This window comes from Choloepus didactylus, chromosome 9 (genome assembly GCF_015220235.1).
Source record: "Choloepus didactylus isolate mChoDid1 chromosome 9, mChoDid1.pri, whole genome shotgun sequence".
NCBI lineage: Eukaryota > Metazoa > Chordata > Mammalia > Pilosa > Megalonychidae > Choloepus > Choloepus didactylus.
This window is the reverse complement of record NC_051315.1, coordinates 132,154,210-132,172,051: the sequence shown is the minus strand read 5'-3', so window position 1 is coordinate 132,172,051 and position 17,842 is coordinate 132,154,210. Positions and strand designations below refer to the sequence as shown.

The 17,842-nt window shown below is 53.6% G+C and overlaps 1 protein-coding gene across 7 annotated transcripts in view; it reads left to right on the top strand.

Annotated features, from left to right (window-relative positions):
• Positions 1-17,842, top strand: part of HDAC4 (histone deacetylase 4) — a 367,147-nt gene that overhangs the window by 279,628 nt on the left and 69,677 nt on the right. For all 7 annotated transcript variants that reach the window (XM_037849277.1, XM_037849273.1, XM_037849274.1 and 4 more), the window contains exons 8-11: positions 2,516-2,647; positions 6,652-6,764; positions 11,416-11,532; positions 11,615-11,813. In XM_037849277.1, the coding sequence (XP_037705205.1) occupies positions 2,516-2,647; positions 6,652-6,764; positions 11,416-11,532; positions 11,615-11,813 (561 nt within the window). The remainder of the gene's footprint in view (positions 1-2,515; positions 2,648-6,651; positions 6,765-11,415; positions 11,533-11,614; positions 11,814-17,842) is intronic.

Sequence of the window (17,842 nt, the reverse complement as noted above, 5' to 3'; positions counted from 1 at the left end):
TTGAGCCTGTGCAGTCAGTCGGAGGCACCCCACGTGCAAAAGGACCCCACACTGGGCTCATGACTCTGCTGTCTTGAAGTGTGGTATCTTGAAATGATTTTTGAACAAGAGGCCCCTCGTTTCCATTTTGTACTGGGCCTGCCGAGTATGTGACCAGTCCAGGGGCAGGCTGGGGCAGTGTGAAGCAGGACTAAGGGCAGGAGGTTGGCCCCATGAGAGCACTGAAGAGCTCCCTTAGGATCAGCGAGTGGACAGGGCCTTCCGTTCTTTCAGATTCACTAGGAGAGTGGTGTGTGAAACGGACGGAGTAGGGGTGTGGGGAAGCCTGGAGAAGGGACACGGACATGAGGCCTGATGACCAGAAAGGGCCAGCCGTGGGAGGCCCAGGCCTGGAGTGGACAGGCCAGAGGGCAGCAGGAGCCTGGCCTGCAAGTCACGCCATGGGCAGTGGCAGACAGGAGCTGACTGTTTTCAGCATCCCCCTGGCTGTCTGATAGGTTACCTGCCAAGTGCCATCACTGGACAGAGGCTCCAAACGGGACGCAACCTTCACACTGACGGCCCAGGGCCTGGCCTTGAGGGAGGGCTGGGCGCTGGTCCACAGCCTGGCCGGTCAGCACCGACTTCCCACCCGCTGTGTCTCCTGCCTCCGTGGCATTGAGCGGGCATTGGGGCAGCCTCCGAGAGGGGACTCTCACCCTGCAGGGCCCGGGGGCACCCTCGCCACCATCCTCAGCATTCTGTGCCCACATCTGACAAATGGGTTGAAACCCCACGTTGGTTTCAGCTGGAACATCTACTTTTAGAGGAGCTCTTGAGGGGCGGAAGTATGTTTTCTTGCCAATTAAACAGGTTTTACATTTGGCTTAGTTTGGGTTTTTGTTGTTTTTACATAAACTTGTTTTAAAAATACAAGTGGAACATATTAATTTATAATTATCTCAGAATAATAGATATTAAAAAAATAGAAGTGGCTCCTGTACTGCAGCCCATGGAGAGGGCTCTTTGGTAATTGAAATCTTTTCCTCTTGCATCGTCCAAGTCTCCGGAGTAAACTGGCACCTGCTCTCTGAACACAAATGCTGCGCTGCTGAGAGGACAACGCTCCCTGGGTTGATGCCCTCCAGCTCAGGTTGAGCATCTTGAAATGTCTGGATCCTTTCTGAAGCCTGGTTTGGATTTCGGCACCAGCCCCCATTTAGGGCCTTTCGGGAGCCTGCCCCCAGCCTCCTGCAGAGCAGAGGAGGCTCCGGCGCCTGGCACTGCCCTGGGGCACGTTGGCCGAGATCCCAACCTGCCGGGGGTGGGACGCCCAGCTTTCTGTCTGGGAGTTGCACATGGCCCTGACAGGTACACAGCCCTATTCTTATAACCCAAACCTATCTTTGTTCCAATTCCAGGGGAAGAATCACTTTTATCACCTGTTGCTCTGGAGAGCAGTGAACTTGTCATTCCAGAAGCATTAAAACCAGCAGGGTTGGTGATTAAAAAAAAAAAAAAAGTTCATTAATTAAAATTTGCAAGGGGTCCTGGAAGGCTGGAAGTAGTGAAGTAAACTCAGAACACAAGGGTTTGAATCGAGCATGTGGCGGTGGCCCTGGGTGCTGGCGGCTTCACCCGGATTGGGCCCCCCAGGCCCTGAGCTGTACTTTGCTGCCCGGACGGAGGGCACCCTGGGTTTCCGGGAAGGGGTCCCTGAGCTGAGCCCCTGGGAGTTGTCCCAGCCGCCTCTGCATCCCACCCCACCTCCCCAAGAAGCTGTGACTTGTTGGCCTGGGGGCTCAGGAACCTCTTGGGATCCAGCCTTCAGGTTCACCCATGCAGAGCTGTTTACAAACACAAACCAAACCAGATCCCTGCCCATGGCCAGGTGCCGCCTGCCACCCCGTGTGGTGAGGGCTCTGCAGATCCTCTCAGGGCCAGGTGTGAGCACCTCCGAGGTCTTCAGGCTGCACCAGGAGGGCACCCCGGAACCAGGGCAGTTGTTCCTGAAGTTTACACTGGAGAGGAATGATTGAGATATGCAGAGAGCAAGAGATGGAAGGATTTACAAGTCATACTCATGGTCCAAAGCCCTGACACAAGCTTTCTCTGTCAGTTTTCCTCCTTTTAAGAGCAGCACAGCTATTAGTGCTACCCAGTGTTTAGAGGGACTGACTTCACCACTGAGCAGACCTCAACCCTCACCGTTTTCCTACCATGTACAGCGAGTCAGATCACAAGTCTTGTTTCCTGCTGCTGGTAAAACGTAGCAGCAGCATTATTTTTGATGACCTACTAATAAACATAGAAGCTTATGTCCACAGATAAACAGCCAAAGGCATCAGATGCTTTTAATTTATGACTTGGGGCCGGTGAATGGGACCCAAAGGGTTCTACCTCGCGTGCTCTCCATCAGACAGATGTCGGTGCTCAGTGAATGTTTATCCAGCGTGTACGCTTTTAAACCACCAGTGAGATAATCAGGAAGAAAATTGAGTCTGCATGGCTGTAATGACGTCTCCTTTTTGTGCAGCTTCTGAACCCAATCTGAAATTACGGTCCAGGCTAAAGCAGAAAGTGGCTGAAAGACGGAGCAGCCCCCTGCTACGCAGGAAAGATGGGCCAGTGGTCACTGCTCTAAAGAAGCGTCCATTGGATGTCACAGGTACGTTAGACCAGCAGTGGAGACCCCTCATCACCACCTTCTCTGGGAGGCTTTTCCCTTCAGCCGCTCTGCACACTGGGATCTCTGCATGTCCCTGGCACTGTTGGGAACCCAGAGTGGTCTTGTCCCCGTAGGGCCAGGAGGGCTGGCCCCACACGCCAGGGTAGACCCAGCCGAGGAGACCGCTGGCCAGCCCCTGTCCGCCCCCAGCATCAGTGCCTGAGTGCTGGTGTGAACCGGGCCCAGGTGTGGCCGGAGGAGGCTGATTTGGCTTTGGAGAGATGTTTACAAGGCATTTTAAGTTGAGGTTTCTCTGAATACAGGGTTTTAACCGTCCCTGCCCTATTAGTGGTCAGTTACATGTTCCTGATCTGCCCTCACTGCCCACTAAACGGCATCTGAACCACTGCACAGCACTGAAACCTCCGCTGCAAGAGTGCCCATCAATCTGGCAGAGAAAAAAATAAGAAGGAAAGCGCTGGATGGTTTCCGCCTTATCTCGAGGGCCTGGCTCTCGGCCCCCATCTAGTGGCAGGCGCCAGGCACAGCAGGCCTGAGGGCAGAGGGGCCAGGGGGTGGACGGGCAGGCGAGCGCTGAGGCCCTTGCTCAGAGCCGAGCCTGCGGCGGAAGAGCCCAAGTCTCTGTGCCAGCCCAGTGCAAAGGGCCAGTTTGTTCCAGGGAGGGCTGGGAAAGGGCTCCTCTCGGGCCTGGTCCTCTGGATGGGGGAGTGCCTAGCACCTCTGGAATGCAGCAATGCAGCAGGAGCCCAGCTTTTCCTGATGTCACCAGACCTGCCGGGCGCTGGCCCAGCCCACGAGCGTCGTGGGGGTTCTTCAGCCGGGTGTGAAGACCCCTCGTCTCTGGGCCTGCTCCAGACACCAGGGTTTGTGAGGCGCACAGAGAGAGAGAGAGCCAGCACCTTCGTGCCATGGGGAGCTGGTGTTTTCAGTGTCCTCACTTTTAGTTCAGGTTCCTTTCCAGTGGTCGTGAGAATACAGAGAGACCTCCCCTAAAGAGTCAAGAAGGAGCCTGGTCTGAAGTCTCACCAAGTCTCACTAGCAGGAAGAATCCATGGTGAATGGAGCCTCAAGTGGGCTGAGAGCTGTTTCAATCCAATGCTTGTTCTTTCCTGTAGGCAGCGCTTTCTCGGGGGCGCCCCAGCGGGTGCAGCAGCCACTGCATTTACTCACAGCCAAGCAGTAGCCAGGCGCCATCCTCGGCGAGCTTCTCTCGGAGGGTTGGACTGGTTCACGCTGTCAGCCAGCCTGCGTGCTCAGGGCCGTGCTGGGCCCACATCCCTCAGAGAGCGGGCGATCTGCATTGAGAACCCAGCCCTTCACTCGGGGACAGCTCGCGGACCGTCCGTGCTGACACTGACCCGGACGGGGCTGTGTTATAAAGGGAATGTGTCCTGAAGGAGCCCAGGGGCAGGAAAGCTCAGGGGAGGAGGGCATGGGGGCTGCGACTCGAAGGCTGCGGGAGGAGAAGGAGACAGAAGAGGGGTTACGTGCCCCGTGGCAAGCACAGGTCCCCAGACACCTGTCTTCCTGCAGATGGCTCTGAGAGGGGCTGGATTCCCAGAAGGCAGAAAATCAAAGTGTTCTCTGGAGGCTGGTCTCAGATAAACCCTGGAGGCACTGGGGAGGCAGTGAGGGTTCTTGAGTGGAAGAGGGCCATGGCACTGAGAACGCCAGGTCCTTGAGCACGCGCAGGGAGAGGGCGAGGGGCCGGCAGGGGGTGGGCCTGCCTCAAGGGCTGACCCCTGCTCTGGCCAGACAGACGATTGTGCAGCGAGTTTCGAGCAGATGAGAACCTTCCTTCATTTTTTCCCAGTGTTTAATTAAATGCTGTGTGGAGAGTTAAAAGAAAAAAATAAGTCATCATGTGCCCACTGTTGAGAAGTATTTGCTAACATTCCAGCATATTTCCTTCCGGTCTTTTTTTCTGTGCATTCTCATTGCTGAGCTCCTACAGTATACACAGTGTCTTCTTTTTTCACTTGCTATTAGTCTGAAGCATTATTTAGCACGTCTAGTAGTAGTCCATCTTTGCTGATACAAATAATATCACATTGATTATACGTTTAGACTGGATTCCTAAAGGTGGAATGGAAAGAAAATCAAGCTTAGTGGGAGAAAAGTGGTGAACAAACATATTGCTACTTTGTCCCACAATGATGGGTGGTTTCCAGGCCCCCATGTGGGGCTCCCCTGTGACCCTCAGGAAGCCTGTGTTTAGAGGGGCGTGGATGGCACATGAGTGGCTGGAGGCAGGCAGGTGGCAGAACCCCCCAGGGCTGCTGCAGGGGCGTGGGGAGAGCTCACCCAGCTGGCCTGCTGGAGCGTGAGCATGGGCTCTGCAGCTCCTGGCTGGTGGGGTGCAGGTAAACGTGATTTCACCCAACGTGGGAAGCCCAGGTGTGGATTTGCCAGTTGGTGAGGAGCAAGCGAGTAGGAGACGAAGAGAGGACGGAGCAGGAGACTAGGGTCATGAGGAGGCTCTGTATTCATCCTCAGTGCTAGGAACCCTGCTTCCGAGCAGGAAGAGGGGGCTCTAACCACAGCCGTCTGCACCCAGGAGGGGTCCACCTGCCGTCTGAGGGTGGGCACGGGCCTGGCGAGCTGCTGGGCATGCAGTGGAAGCAAGAGCTGCACAGCCCGGCCAGGCTAGCCAGGTGGCCCTTTCCCTTCACATCTCCCTTAAGCCAGGTGGCCTGGGCGAAGGCAGCGCCTCTCTCTGCCTTAGTTTCCCTTTCTGGGCAATGGGAATAAGGACAGTGCCTTCCTCAGAGGGCTCTTGTGGGGAGGAGATGAGTTAATGACCCAGATCTGATGTGCCGTGAGAGCGGGGGACACTGGTCCCACCCTGTGACCACCCTCATGTTGCCCAGTGTCGTCCAGCCTACTGTCTGGAAGAGTTGCCATGTTGGACAGGCCACTGGGCAGCGGTGGGCAGGCCTGGGCGAGTTGGCGTGGGCGGGCGCCTGAGTGCCCCGGGGCAGGTGGGGCCATGGAAGCTGCTTCACTGGAAACCAGTAAACCTCACCCTTCAGGGTCCCAGCCGTGATGTCCCTTCCTGACCTGCACGTGTTGTGCGAGGCTAGATTTGGGGCAAGGGGCCAGCTGGCCGCAGTCATCACTGACTTTCAGAGGCAAGTGGGCCAGGCTGGGTTCTCTTTGGAAAGTATGAGGCAGGTATGTCGCTGTAAAATGTTGCTGAGCCAAACGGGAACACACAAGCCGAACCCTTCACTGATAGTGTCACAGAGACGGCCAAGTGTGTGTAGAATAGCAGCAGTGGTTCTTGTGCAAGGGGAAATGAGATCTTGGCTGGGCGCAGTTTCCTTCCTAGGCCATGGTTAGGCCAGTGGAGCCGGGGCCCTTGGCCGGGCTCAGTCCCTAACACACGTAAAGGTGCTTGAAGGGCCCCTGGGGCTGGGGTGTTTGCGTCCTTCTCGCCGACCACAGGAGCCGCCAGCGGTGCTGCCCCAGGTGCTTGCTCTTGGCGGGGGAAGGGGAGGGCCTGGTTTTGAACTCTGAAGTGGGGTTGGCTTTATTCTGAACAAAGCCATTTTTAGCCAGAGTAGTTTCAAAGCTGTTTGGCTTCTCTGTGTATTCTGGTATTTTGTTGTTAAATATTGATACCTGTTAGAGGATTTATCTTTCTGGCATTAAAGGTCATGTTGAAATTCAGAAGAGGCATAAAATTGATCATGCACACATCTTAAGAGGCAGAAACGGGCCATCCAGAGCCGTAAGCTTTGTGGGTTATGGGGGAGTTAGCGGCAAAGCCGAAAGCAGGGCATTAGGTTTGCATCCCCTGGCTTGGATCCACGGTCATGTCCTCCCTTGTTGAGATTCCTGCCCATAAGCCAGCCAGTCGGCCGAAATCCTGGGAGGGCAAACCTGGTTCAGGCCAGGGCAGCGTCTCCTACTGCTCTGCCCTCGGGCCGGGGCCTCTGGCTGCGTGATGCTCACAACCGGTGTCTTTCCCACCCTCCCAGACTCTGCGTGCAGCAGCGCTCCGGGCTCCGGGCCCAGCTCGCCCAACAACAGCTCCAGCAACGTTAGCACCGAGAATGGACTGGCACCTGTGGTCCCCAGCGTGCCCACCGAGGTCAGTGCAAAGCCGTCCACTTTCCGTTTGTTTTCCACTGCTAAGAGTCCACTGCGGACCAGTGATTAGTTTGGAATACCCCCCATTTGACATGCCCTTCCCTTCTTGAGAGAGATGGGAGTCACCCCTAAAAAGATTACCGATTTGGACTTTGTCCTCCTTCCTTCCTGTAACTGCAAACATCCCTAAATATGAACCTGTGAACTCCAGGCATGAAGGCTGCATGTCGGAGAACAGCTCCAAACCCAGCCCCGGGTCCTCAGGCGGCGTCAGCACGAAGCCCGTGCAGCGCGCTCCCCGGAGTGTCTGGGGGAGAGCTGGCACGTGGGAGCGGGTGCCCGGTGAGAACCAAAGCGTTCACTGTGCATTGAGAAGCAGCCAACCCTGTGCATCATCCCTGCCAGGGAGAGGGGGATGGGAGGGCCACCGGGCGCCGGTCATGGTGGGAGTGAGGCGGTCAGCACCACCGTGGCCTCCACGGGTCAGGAGCCTCAGACTACAGGGGTCAGCGCCCCTCAACCCCTGCCTTCAGACCCCACGTTGTGCTGGCTGGGGATTAATTCCCAGTGTGTCAACAGGGACACGGGCAAACTGGAATGGGTTTAAAGGGGCTGCCAGGACAGAGGGTTCTGGAAAGCATTTGGTAGAGTTGATTTCAAAGACCTTGGAGTTTAGCTGAGAGGAGGGGTCCCCGGGTGGCACCAGGACTGGCCGGGGCCTGTGTCAGGGATGACTACAGGGCAGTGAGTCCCAGGACCCTCACCCCGGGGCTCTTCCTGCCCTTTTTGTCCTCAGTGGAGTCTCCCAGACCCTCACCCAGAGCCCCCGGGCCAGCCCCGGAGGAGAGAGTGGGCCGGCGGTGGGAACCCACGTCCAGGCGCTTACCGTGCCGGCAAGTGGGGCAGCCCCAGCGGGTCCCGGGGGTGGGAGCAGCCGCCTCGTGCCCAGCTCAGGAGTGCCACCCGCTCCGTGGCAGAGGCTCTGCTGGAGTTCTTCCTAATGTACCAGAGGCCGCAGTTACTTCCATCATTATTTACTTCCCTTCTTAAACATTTGAGGATTCTTGCCCTTCCAGAGGGTTGACAGATACTAATTTGGATACACAGCTGCAAGTGCTCAGCATTTGCATTGCAAATTTCTAGATCTTTTAGGTACAAAAAGATGAAAAACCAAGAATTCCTTACCACTGTCTGATTTCTTTTATTACCGCTCCTTTCAACCTGCCAGTTTGAGTACTTCCGTACTTATTAAAAGTCTTAACAATCCTTATCCGAGAGACTGAGTTCCTATCTGAGCCCTACATTTCGTTGGCCTTAGAACCTGCCCTAGAAATCACTTCTGCTAGTGACCTCTTGTTGACAACAATCAGAGACAGATTTTTATTTCACATTGGCAGTTAGCTGCTTAATAGTTAATACTGTAGCAATGCTTTATTTGTGGTTGATGACATAGTTCAGATTTAAGTTATGTGTTACTTTTTAGAAATCATGCATTATATAAATTAGAACATAAAAAAGATTTACAAGAAATGTAGAAAGTGCAGTTCATGTTTTCCATCAGATGCTTACAACAGGCAGGGATTCCTTTGACCATTGACACGGATGTCCTTTGTTGGTGTCGAGTGCTGCTGAAATTGGACGACTCTGAGAACTGGGCTTCGCAGGCCATTGCGCTGCTCGTTCTCCTCAGTGCAGAGGCACCGAGCCGCCTGGCTGCACGTGCTGGAGGTGTGTGGGGAGGACACCCAGGCCAGCCTCTGCACGGGGCCCCAGGAAGTGCTGCTGGAAATGCCCGTGTCCAGCCCCCACCTGCAGCCCTGAGGGAGCAGGGCTCCGAGAGCCGGAGCTCTGCCCCCTGGTGCCTTGGTGCCGCCTTTGGCAAGCATCTGCTGAGACAGTGCCATCCCGCTCAGAGACCTGGACATCACACCCACACACGAGCTCTGACCACAGACCCCTGGACTTTCCAGGGAGTCCCACAGCACCTCTCAGCAGGAGGCTCCTGGGCAGGTCCTGGAATGGACTTCCTGCCCCGGCACAGCTCCCTGCAGCTCTGCCCAAAGACGGTGACGTGGCATGCGCCCACTGAGTTTTCACGTGGACAAATCAACATAACCAAATAATCATCAAAAGGCTGCTTCCTTTCTAGAATAAATGAAAGAAATAGTGTTGGTTGTTAGGAGGAAGTTAGAACTTGGTAGACATTGAAAATGTCTGCCTGTTTTGTTCCCAGATGATTATGATACCACAGAGGCATGCTGTGCTTGGCAATCTCCATCTTTTTCTCTAAAGGATAACTTGCTGATAGTTCTTTTACTTTTGACCAAAAAGAAAGAAAGTTGTTGTTCTGGTTTGCTAATGCTGCCATTATGCAAAACACCAAAAATGGATTGGCTTTTATAAAGGGGGTTTATTTGGTCACACAGTTACAGTCTTAAGGCCATAAAATGTCCAAGGTAACACATCAACAATTGGGTACCTTCACTGGAGGATGGCCAGTGGCGTCCAGAAAACCTCTATGAGCTGGGAAGGCACGTGGCTGGCATCTGCTTCCTCCCAGGTTGCATTTCAAAATGGGGTTCTCCCGAATGTTGCTCTTGGGACGTTTTGTCCTCTCTTAGCTGCAGATGCTCTCCAAAATGTCACTCTTAGCTGTCTGAGCTCCTTCTGTCTGTGAACTTCCTTTATAGGGCTCCAGTGATCCAGTGAACGCCCACCTTGAATGGTGGGGTAACACCTCCATGGGAATTATCCAGTCAGACATTTCACTCACAGTTGATTGAGTCATATCTTCATGGAAACACTCAATCAAGGGGTTCCAATCTAATCAGCACTGTTGCATCTGCCCGCACAAGCTTGCATCAAAGATAATGGCGTTTTGGGGGACATAATACATCCGAACTGGCACAGTTGTCTAGGAAAATAGAAAACTACCGTCTTCACGGTGACCCTTTAGTTGTTACCATGCCATTTAACATGTGAGTGAACCTAGAGGTGGTGGGAGCCATTTCTCTGGGACAAGAAGCTCTGTCCAGTTCCTCGAGTAATGGAATCTGTCACTTTCTGTCTTGCCGTCTTCATGTGAGGAAAAGTTTGTGAGGTGTTTGTGTTTCCAGATGACACTGCAATAAGACCCCATGGGTAAGATGGCTCCCTGAGGAATCGGGCAGAGTACAGAATATTGAAACCTGAGCCATGAGATGGTAATCACCCCGTAACTACTCCGTCCTCCAGTTCTTACCAGGGCTGCAGACATTCACTTTGTTTACTGTAATTTGTAGCAAATGTCCACCTCATAAATTGTTTTCTTAGAAATGAAATCTTAGAGCACTGAAAATTTTTTGGTCCTTAGTTGTACAGTGCACTGTGAGAAGAATTAGGAGAAAACCAGTTCGCGTGATCCACGATGAGCATTGCTCTCTGTTACCCGGCTCTCTCTCTGCCAAGGCCCTATTGGTTAAGGCTTCATTTAAGATTGTTGGCTCACCCATCCTTCATTTGTTCATGCATTCTGCACACTTTTATTGAGTATTTACTGTATAGAGGATACAGTGGTGATTAAAAGTTGTCCTTCTAGAGAAGCACAGAAGTAATTGCTATCCTCAGGGACGGCCCCCACCAACCCTTTCTGATTCTCCTTGCCTTCTTCTCTTGGCTTTGCATGACTGGTCTGAGCCAGATTTTTTTTTAAATGTATGATTCTGTAACTTGTTTTTCAAACTTAACAATATGTTATAAACAAGTTTCCAAGTAATCATCAGCAAAATTTTTCCCAACCCCCTCAGTGTCCCAGTAGATAAACGTACCCTCATTTATTTAACCACTGACCGTCTTGTATCTACGTGTTTGTGTGTGTCTTGGATTATTTTTTTAGAGTTTCCTTAAGATGAATTCCCAAAAGTGGAGTTTAGGTCAAAGTTAGATCAGGTTTTAAAGCTTTCAACGAGGATTGCCAAATTGTCCTTCAGACAAAGAGCAGCAATTTGTAATCCTCCCGAGAGTGTGTGTCTGTGTCTGTTTGGGCCAAGATTGTATTTTCAGGTTTTAAAAGTCTTTGCCAAATTTGATAGATTCTAAATATGTTTTTAGATCTCTGTTGGTGATGAATATTTGTTTTCAGGAGTTTTTTCCCCTTTTGTCATGTGCTTCGCTGTGCACATTTCTCAGTTTTAACTGTTGCTGGTGTGAGAGCTCTTTAGATTAGCCTTTGTGCATTGCATGCATTGCCGATGTTGTTTTCATGTGTTGCCTTTTCCATTGGGATTTTGGGGGTTTTTCTGAGAGAGGAGAGATATTTTCCTCTTTGGTTTCTGCCTTTACTATCATGTTTGCAAAGACATTCCCAATTCCAAGAATATCTTCTAAAATTTTTTCTGATATTTTCATGATGAATAAGCAATTCAAATAAAAAGAAAGAAGAGTTTGATGGCTAGTGGATCCCAGCGTTTTAATGCAGCACCTCTGCTTGTGGCATGTGCTAACATGTCATGCTCCCATGTATGCCTTAATTTGTCAAATACCTTTTTGCACAAAGATATCGCACATCTCAGGGCCATGTGCCCGAAGGCGTTGTTCATTGTCTTTCTCTGTCTGTGTTGCCACGTCTGGCCATAATTGACTCTTGTGACACTCACCTTGTGCTCTGCCTCCAGGCCAACTTGGCGCACAGACTTGTGGCCCGTGAAGGCTCGGTGGCCCCGCTTCCCCTGTACACGTCGCCGTCTCTGCCCAACATCACCCTAGGCCTTCCTGCCACTGGCCCATCCGCTGTGAGTAGCCCTTGGGGGTCTGCATGACTGGGGGTGGCTGTCACGGCCGGAAGCCCTGAGTGTCACCGTCGTCTCTCTGCAGGGGGCAGCGGGCCAGCAGGAAGCCGAGCGGCTGGCTCTTCCCGTCCTCCAGCAGCGGATCTCCCTGTTCCCCGGCTCCCACCTCACCCCCTACCTGAGTGCTGCGTCCCTGGAGAGGGACGGCGGAGCAGCACACAACCCACTTCTGCAGCACATGGTCCTGCTGGAGCAGCCAGCCACGCAGGCACCCTTGGTCCCAGGTGAGTGGGGCGAGCTGAGGGGGGCCCACGCGCTTGGCTCGGGTGTGCGGGTGGTGTGCCCACTGGCCTGGAGGGCAGCAAGGAGAGCCTCCTTTCTCCCCCCAGAATTCCCGCCCCTCATGCCAGAGTATCTGCCTCTCACGTAACTCCGGCTCCTTAAATACTGTGGAAAACCAAATCGAACTTGGCAAGCAAGGGCTGACAGCCCAAACGCAGATGCCAGTGGCACTGTTTGCCCGGTTCCTTGAGAAAGGGTTTCCGTGCTGATTTGCATTTCAGTTTGGATCAAGTTGAACATATGATAGACACAGAGGCCTGACTGGTAGATCATCAAGTTCTATTAGCAGCAAAATTTCTTTAAAAGTTGTACTGTCTGTGAGGGTTGGTTATATTTAGAAAAATGTAATTTAGAAAAGAATGGGAAATTTTAGTCCTGAAGTTTGCATAGCAACAGAACTGTAAGTGTTATTTCAGGGATGGCGGAACGTGTGGGCTTGTGCTCTTAACCAAGAAAGAACTCCACTATTCAGACCATTTTTTATCTGTGCACCATCCTGAACTCTGTGTTTAGCTTCCTGGAAATCATATTTATTTGTACAAAATTAAAAGGTAAGATAATCTCCACACTGTACCCCTTCTGAACATTCTAACATTAATTCATCAGAAAGTCAGGTACCTGGTGTGTCCTGGAATACACAACTGCAGGTTTGGGGGGTTGCTTGCAGTTTGGCTTGGCCGTGTGGATTTGGGGTTTTGTTCCGGGTTGAGCTGGCCATCCATCTGAGCACTTGGCTCGTCCCCTCCTCTCTGTGGGGGTTGGTTTCGACGCTGAGGACCCCTTCCTGACGGAGACCTGGAAAACGCAGATTTGAAACCACCTCGGGGAAGCTCTGCCTCTCCTTGGTGTTAGTTCGGCAGAGCTGCCGTGACCGATACCCCTTGGTGGGTTGGCTTAAACACTGAGCACTTACCGGCTCCGGGTTTTGCAGCGGAGAAGTCCAGCCTCAAGCTGCCGGCAAGGCCTCTTCCTCAGACCCCAGAGTGCGCGGGTGTGGCCGTCCTCCAGCGCAGGGCGTGGCCTCCGCCTCCTCCTGGGGCTTGACTCCGGCTCTTCCTGGCTCCGAATTTCCTCTCTATAAGGCTCCAGTAATCTGGATTAAGACCTACTGTGGTTGCATTGCCGTCCTTTAACTGAAAGCATCTTCAGAAGGTCCTGTTTACAGCGGGGCCACACCCGCAGGAGTGCAGTCAGCGGCACAAGCTCGCCTTTTCTGGGGGGCAAATCAGTCCCCCTCACTCGATCCTCTTTGTCTGTTTGCTAGTTTCCCCAGATGCTTAGATTAAAACCACTGCCCCTGCAGAGGGGAAGAGCGGGCAGCCGAAAACGGGAGAGCAGAGCCCCTGCCTGCACCCTCAGCTGGCCAGCTCACACACTTGGCATTTCCATTGTGACTTCTGTGCAGATGGCGTGCCCTCCCAGGCACCTGGCCGCAGCCCCCCCGCTGCGCCCAGAGCACGGGCGCCGGCAGCCCGACATCCTCCCCGGCTCTGCCTCGGTGTCCCCATCTGTGCAATGGGGGTGATGAGAGTGTCTTTTTAGCAAGTACTAAGCTTTATGATGGTTAAAGGAGCTGCACCTGTTAACATGGAGCCCCTGACCCAGTGAGCCCTCACTAAATGTTAGTTGCTCTGGTTATGCTTCGGTTTACTTACTATTTATTTTGGTTTTCTGTTCTCAACCTCCACCTTCTGGGTCTCTCTCAGCCAGGCCTGTCTGTTCTTCCCAGTGTCCTGTGGGTCCTTCCCTGCCCTCGACTACACAGCCCTGATTTCGGTTCTCTGTGGGTCACCTTGACTCTGTGGGAAAAGCCCCTGGCCCAGCGCCCCACCTCTGGGTTCTCTCCACTCACGACACTCGGGCTCTCCTCTGAGGCCCGGGAGGCCCCATCCATCATCTGCAGCTGCACTGCCCTTTGCAGGAGCGCCTAGTCCCGAGTGGCCATTACTGAAAATGAAAACGGAATCAAAGTGCAGTTTCAGATTCTCAGGCCAGTGCAGCGCACCACGTGCTGCCTTGGCCAGTGGCCTCTGCGCAGGGCAGAGGGGCCCAGGGCTCTCCTGCCCACTGAGAGCCAGGAGGGCACCCAGGCCCAGGGTGAAGCCCCAGCCCTCAGCCTTGGGCCTCGTCTCCTCTGCCCCCACCACTCCCCAGCCAGCCGGGGCCCTCACCCATCTTCCAGTAGGCGACTGCCTTTGGGTTACAGAGCAAACGCCTTTCCTAAAAGCCCTTTGTTTCACCAAGCCCAGCTCCCAGCCCCTTGTCTCCAAAGTTACCTCCACTCGGTGGCTCCTGCTGCCTCTGCTGGGGGCTGGGCCGCGCCTGCCTTGGCCTCACCAGCCTCTTCCTCTTGCTTTGGGTTATGCTTCAGTCTCTGCTGCTTGGTTAGGGCCTCCCGGAGGACAGAATCCATGCGTCCGTGCAGCCTGCAGACACCCTCTCCTCTCCAGCTCCCATTCTGTGCTCCACACATGAGGGACACATGAGTGTCCCTGGAATTGAACTGAGTTAAGCCCAAGCTTCCAGAGGTGTCCTGCTGGCTGATGATGGCGGGGAAGGACCATGGACAGGCCGCCCCCTGCCTCTCGGCGCCTGCCGCAGTCTGCCCGCAGACCCCCTTCCTGTTGGTAAAGGCCTTCCCCGGCATCGAGGCCTGTGACCGTTGGGGCCGGAACCAGCCTCCTCTCGCTGGTGGTCCACAAGCAGAGGCCCTCAGGAGCGCACTGCGTCTTCCCACCTTGCCGGGCTGCTGCCCTGCCCGCAAGCCCACGTGATGCCCAAGAGGTCACTCCACATAAACTACCTACTTTCTGGAACTTTCCAAGAAGAGCAGAGAGTGCGTCTCTGGGCAGCTGGCCATTTCCGTCTCCCGTGGATGCCACGATGAGGTACCCAGACAGGGGCTTCAAACCACAGGGCTTTGTCTCACATTCTTGAGCCAGAAGCTCTGAACCCAGGTGTCAGCCAGACCCTGCTTTCCCCAGCCAGCCAGGGCCCTGCACCCGCAACTGCAGAACACGTGCATAAACCACGAGAGCCACATCTCTGTCCCGCCGAAAGTACAGCGTTCTCTTGGGGGCAGAATTGTTACAAGAACAGCATTCTGTTCTCTGGCATCGTACGAGAAAAGGCCAAGTCCTCATACGATTCCCTAAAGGAAAATGAAGGTGAGGGGTCTGCACCTACAGATTTTCAGGCCAGCAAAGGCTGGTTTGAAATTTTTTCAGAAAGTTTTAGCCTACGCAATGTAAAAGTAATGGGAGAGGCAGCGTCTGCCAGTCGAGAAGCGGCTGATGTGTTTCCTGGAACCCTGAAGAAACTGACTGAAGAGAAAAGCTACAAACTGGAACAGACGAAACTGTCCTGTATTGGGAAAAAAATGCCTCCGAGGACGTTTGTCAGCCAAGAAGAGAAGCCAGCCCTGGGTGTTCAAGTCGCAAAGGATAGGGTAGCCCCGCTCTTGTGAGCCACTGTAGGGCCTGTAATAGAGGCAGCCTGAGGTGTACGGTGCCAGCCCTCGAGCTTGGAAGGACGGGACAAGTCCCTGCTGCCCATCTTCTGGCTGTTCAGTAAGAAAGCACAAACGACCAAAGCCCTCTCCTTGACTGGTTCCGTCCGTGTTTTGTTCTGGAGGTTAGAAAATAACGTTGCCAGCGAGGGATTGCCCTTTAAGGTGCTTCTGGACAATGCCCCGGCCACCCAGAACCCTGTGGATTCCACGTTGAGGCATTGAAGTCGTCCATATGCTCCCAGCACACCATCTCTCATTCAGCCTCTTCATCGGGGGTAACAGAGACGCTGCTCAGTGCAGAGGATCGTGGAGACCACCAAAGGAAACCCTGACAAAGACTTCTCTGGTATGAAGTGGGGGCCAAAACCATTCACATGGATGTTCCACATCGCGGGGTGCCGCGCTCTGGCCCACCACGCGGAAGGGAGCACCGCAGCCCCGGTCTCTCAGGAGGAGGGGTTCCAGGCGGGGTGCGGGCGTCACTCGCCCTAGGTCCCCCCATGGAGCTGCCTTTGGAAACGTCCCCGTGTCTCCCCCACGCCAGGAGGCCTGACGGAGGCCACGTGGGCTGGGCCGGGTCCCAGGGGCCAGGGGTGGTGTGGAGCAGTCCTGGTTATTCCAACGGCAGGCAGGTTGAAAGCCAGTGGTTTAGACCTGCCTCCTGTCTGCCTGATTTCTCATTTGGGGGCTTTTAAGGCGTTTCACCACGGCACGAAGGGCACTGGAAGACAGCAAGTAGGTTTCTAAAGGCTCAGACAACCAAGGTCATTCGTCTAGTGTGAATTCTCTGCTTTAGGTTGAACAGCGCAGGACCGCAGAGACAGGCTCCTCAGGCAGGGTGAGACTCGGGAAGCAGCTGAGTTGTCACCTCCTTTTCCCAAGCCCCTACCTGGTAGGGTGCGTCTCCGTGAAGCCCACGTTTACAGACTTGTTAACTAGGGCTGAGTGCGGTAAACTCCCAAGCCTGGGTTCCTGTGGAAGTCCCAGCGTGCTCGCTGGGAAGTTACCGGTTTTGCCACTGCGTGTCCTCGTGTGGTTGTCCGGGGAGGCTGGCTGCCCGACACAGTTCAGGCCCCATCCTCAGCCCCCACGGCTGGTGCATCCGTCCACCAGAGGCCTGGGGGATTGCTGCTGGGCTGTGGCACAAAGACCCCAGCTGAGGGGGAGCGCCCGCACGGTTGGTGGCAGAGGCCAGGGGGACGCGTGTGCAGAGACCCCAGTGCCCCCAGAACAGGCCCGGCCCCTCCCCACCCAGCCCGGGAAAGGAGTCCTGCCTCTACTGCCAGCTCCTGCTGGGTTGCTGTGGGCAGCTGGGTCACCCCAACTGTCGAAGGAAAACCGCAGACAGGCAACCGCCCCGGGAGACGTGGGCTGGTGGTGAGCGAGCCCACAAGGCGTCCCCGGAGCCTTGAGCCTTGTTTGTGTGTTTGTGTCTCAGAAAATCGAATGAAGCCTATGTGTCAGCTGCCCTCTCGACGCCACCACAGCTACCCAGACCCCGGGAGCTTCGGCTTCCTCACCGGCTCCCCGCTGGCCAGGGCAGGGCCCCAGCTAACATGGCTGTTCTTTTTTTCTGGTTTCTTTCACTTAGCATGATGGGGTTTTTGTTTGTTTGTTTGTTTGTTTGTTTTTTAATTGGAGAAGGTGTAGGTTTACAGAAAAGTCATGTACAAAATACATTAAATTTTTATATTTGTAGCTTTTTAATAATTAAAAAGAATTAAAATTCATGTCATTCGTCATACTAGCCACATTCAAGCGCTCATCAGCCTCACTGACCAATGGCTACTGGACAGCACAGATCTAGAACATTCCCTTCCTTGGAGGAGGTTCTCGTGGACAGCACCAGTCCAGAATAACAGTCTTCAAACTCATACATGTAGTTGAAAACCCGTGTATCTCCTTATGTTTTAAACTAACATCTACATTTTTCATAAGTTAAGATAGTTGTTACAAAGGATGTATTGTCTTGTTTATCATAAATACTGGTATTTTAAAACAAAACTACTTACATTGCTCTTTTAAACATATCCAGAGGAAGTTAGATAATAATGATTTGACACCCACCATTATCCATTAAAAATAGAAAAACACAGCACTCCTTAGCCCAGAATTTGAATTCTTTCCTTTCCTACTTGAACTCTTATCCATTTCATTTCCTTCACAGAATTTTATCTTAATGTACAATAACCTTATGCTGAAACATCTTTTGCAATATATACCAGAAACCGCCTAGGAAGTGTCCTTGGAAATTCTTGCTAATGACCTGTGGTTGCGGGGTCAGCCTTAGGGTCCTGACTGGCAGGTGGGTCTCCTGCTGAGAGGGCAGGAAGTTCCTTCCAGCAGTGCCCCCCGTCGTCAGCTCCGTCCCTGTGCCGGCAGCCGTGGGGGGCTGCACCCCAGGAGGCTTGAGCGTGAGGTTCCTGAGGGGGGAGCGCAGGCCGTTCCTGTGGGGTCACG